This window comes from Crocuta crocuta, unplaced genomic scaffold (genome assembly GCF_008692635.1).
Source record: "Crocuta crocuta isolate KB4526 unplaced genomic scaffold, BGI_CrCroc_1.0 scaffold334, whole genome shotgun sequence".
Lineage (NCBI taxonomy): Eukaryota > Metazoa > Chordata > Mammalia > Carnivora > Hyaenidae > Crocuta > Crocuta crocuta.
The window spans coordinates 5,558,319-5,560,906 of record NW_027533260.1 but is presented as its reverse complement, the minus strand read 5'-3'; the positions used below and the strand labels follow the sequence as shown (position 1 = coordinate 5,560,906).

At 62.8% G+C, this 2,588-nt stretch overlaps 1 protein-coding gene across 1 annotated transcript in view; it reads left to right on the top strand.

The window, feature by feature from the left end:
* The first annotated feature begins 251 nt into the window (after positions 1-251).
* Positions 252-2,588, top strand: part of CEACAM16 (CEA cell adhesion molecule 16, tectorial membrane component) — a 7,641-nt gene continuing 5,304 nt past the window's right edge. Inside the window, exons 1-3 of the mRNA XM_077747345.1 lie at positions 252-300; positions 1,384-1,728; positions 2,041-2,316. Coding sequence (XP_077603471.1) covers positions 264-300; positions 1,384-1,728; positions 2,041-2,316 — 658 coding nt within the window. The 5' untranslated portion in view covers positions 252-263. The remainder of the gene's footprint in view (positions 301-1,383; positions 1,729-2,040; positions 2,317-2,588) is intronic.

The window sequence follows — 2,588 nt, the reverse complement described above, 5'->3', positions numbered from 1 at the left end:
CACAAAGAAGGTTAGGCAGCGCCCCAGGAGGCCTGGCCGGGTCGTGGCCCCTGGCCGGTGCCTGCCACACCCGCTCTGGTACCCGAATGGGGCCCCAGATCCTCGGTGACTCGATCCCTCCAAATTCAGGTGATCTCCCCCGGCTCCAAATCACCGAGCCCTCCTCGGTCCCGCGCCAGACGCAGCCAGGTCCCAACCAGGAAGGGCCTCGGAGCACTGAGACGCCAATGCCACGGTCTTCGAGTCCGGGCTGGGGGCGAAAGATGGCGCTGACCGGGTGCAGCTGGCTCTTCCTCAGCGGTGAGCGAGAACGGTGCCCCCCACAACCTCAGCCCCCCAGGGGCGGCTCAGGGAAGGGCAGGGATCCCAGGCCAGGGAGAGGGAAGGTGTGAGCCAGAAGTCCAGCATGTTGGGTAGGGAGGGCATGGTCTGCTCCTTCAAGAGGCACCGGCGTGGGGCTGGCCAGAGCCGGCCGCCCAGAGAGGTGTGTAGGGCGAACCTCAGAGAATTTTCTAAGACTGGGCTGTGAGCTGAAGCAGAGGACCCCCTCCCTTGCCCGTGTGCCAAGCCCTTACTGAGCTACGGAAGCTTGGCTGGGGTGAGCCCTGACCCACAGCTCTGCCTCTCCCCGAGGATGTGGCTTTGGGCAGTCACCTTTCCCCTCTCAGCCTCAGTCTCCTCATCTATGAAATGGGCTAAACTCCCAGGGTCGTTCGAAGGTCATAATAAGCAGCCTTCACTAGCACTTATGCTAAATGTTTTCTGTGTGTTACCAACCGCCCTAGAAAGGAAGTCCACTCACGACCCCCCACTTCATAGACGAGAAACCTGAGGCTCAGAGAGGTGAAGCCTCTGGCTGGGGTCACGCAGTCAGTGGGGGGCAGGGCTGAGTACTAGACCCAAGGCCCTCACTCCTAGCCTGGAAAGTACCAGAAACCGGGCCAGGCATGCAAGCACTTCTTCCCCGAGAACCACTACGGCCGCCCCCTTCTGGGCCACTGCACACACCGTTGCAGCCCAAGCGGCACCGACCAGCCAGTCGGGTTTGGGGCTTACCTGTTGGGTTGAGAGGAAAAGGGTGGGGTCAGTTCTCATGCCCCTGCTTTCTGCTGGGGTCAGACGTGCGGGGGCAGAGGAAGAGCACTGGACTGAGAGTCCTGGCCCAGGGCCTAGAGGAGCCAGCCTGACTGTGTGAGCAGAGCCCACCGAATTCAACCCTCAGTCCCACTGCAGGAAGGGGGCCCTACCCCTGGCTAACACGTATTAAGCACTTGCTGTATACCAGGAACAGGTGCGCCGGGAGACGGCCGCGTCCCCTCCTCTGCTGAACGGGGGCAGAGGTCACGTGGGCCTCAGCCGCCCCCTCTGGCTCCTTTTCCTCAGCCGCTTTCCTGCGCACGGGGGCCGACATCTCCATCACCCCTGAGCCTGCCCAGCCAGCCGAAGGGGACAACGTCACACTGACCGTGCACGGGCTCTCAGGGGAGGTGCTGGCCTACAGCTGGTACGCGGGGCCCACGCTCAGCCTGACCCACCTGGTGGCCAGCTACATCGTAAGCACGGGCGACGAGACCCCTGGCCCGGCCCACACAGGACGGGAGGCTGTGCGCCCCGACGGCGGCCTGCACATCCAGGGCGCGCTGCCGGGGCACTCGGGCACCTACCTCCTGCAGACGCTCAACAGGCAGCTTCAGACGGAGGTGGGCTACGGACACTTGCAGGTCTATGGTGAGACTCCCCGCTCCCCCCGCCTCCCCTCTACCGCGTCCTTCCCAGTCCCTCTTCTAAAAATGAAAATGAAAACAGACGAAGACAAAAGTGTAAAACCCTAAAAACTAAAAAGACAAAATAACGTGAAAATGCTCACTTCCTTCAGGATGGCTTCCAGGACTAAACCTGCCTCCTGTACCATTCTTTGCCCCTCTGGCTGGGGGTACAGAGACCGGATCCAGCCATGCCCCTCACCTGGGGAGGGGGTGCCCAGGGGGAGCAGGCAGTGCCCGGCCCCCTCCCCCTCCCCCTCTGTCTCTTGCCCCACAGAGATGCTGGCCCAGCCTGTGGTCATGGCCAACAACACGGCACTGGTGGAGCGCCGGGACACCCTGCGCCTGGTGTGCAGCAGCCCCAGCCCCGCTGAGGTCCGCTGGTTCTTCAATGGCGAAGCCCTGCCCATCGCCGTCCGCCTCGGCCAGTCCTCGGATGGCCGGGCGCTGACCCGGCACGGCGTCCGCAGAGAGGAGGCTGGAGCCTACCAGTGTGAGGTCTGGAACCCGGTCAGTGTCAGCCGCAGTGAGCCCGTCAACCTGACCGTGTACTGTGAGTCCTCCTGGCCCCGCTAGAAACACCCCATGCCCAAACCTGTAGATGGGGAAACTGAGGCCAGGCGGGGGCGCCCCAGGGCACACAGCGAGTCAGTAGGTGAGCTGGGGTTAGGAGCGGGGGAGCCCTCTCTTCAAATGCACTTGACCTATGTCCTAAGGACTAAAAACCACCCTCGAAACGGACTAATCCTTCAGTCTGAAGCAACACAAGGCAGGGAAGGGACACAGGACTGGTTGGTTTTGAAAGGGGGGAGGGAGGGGAGTGGC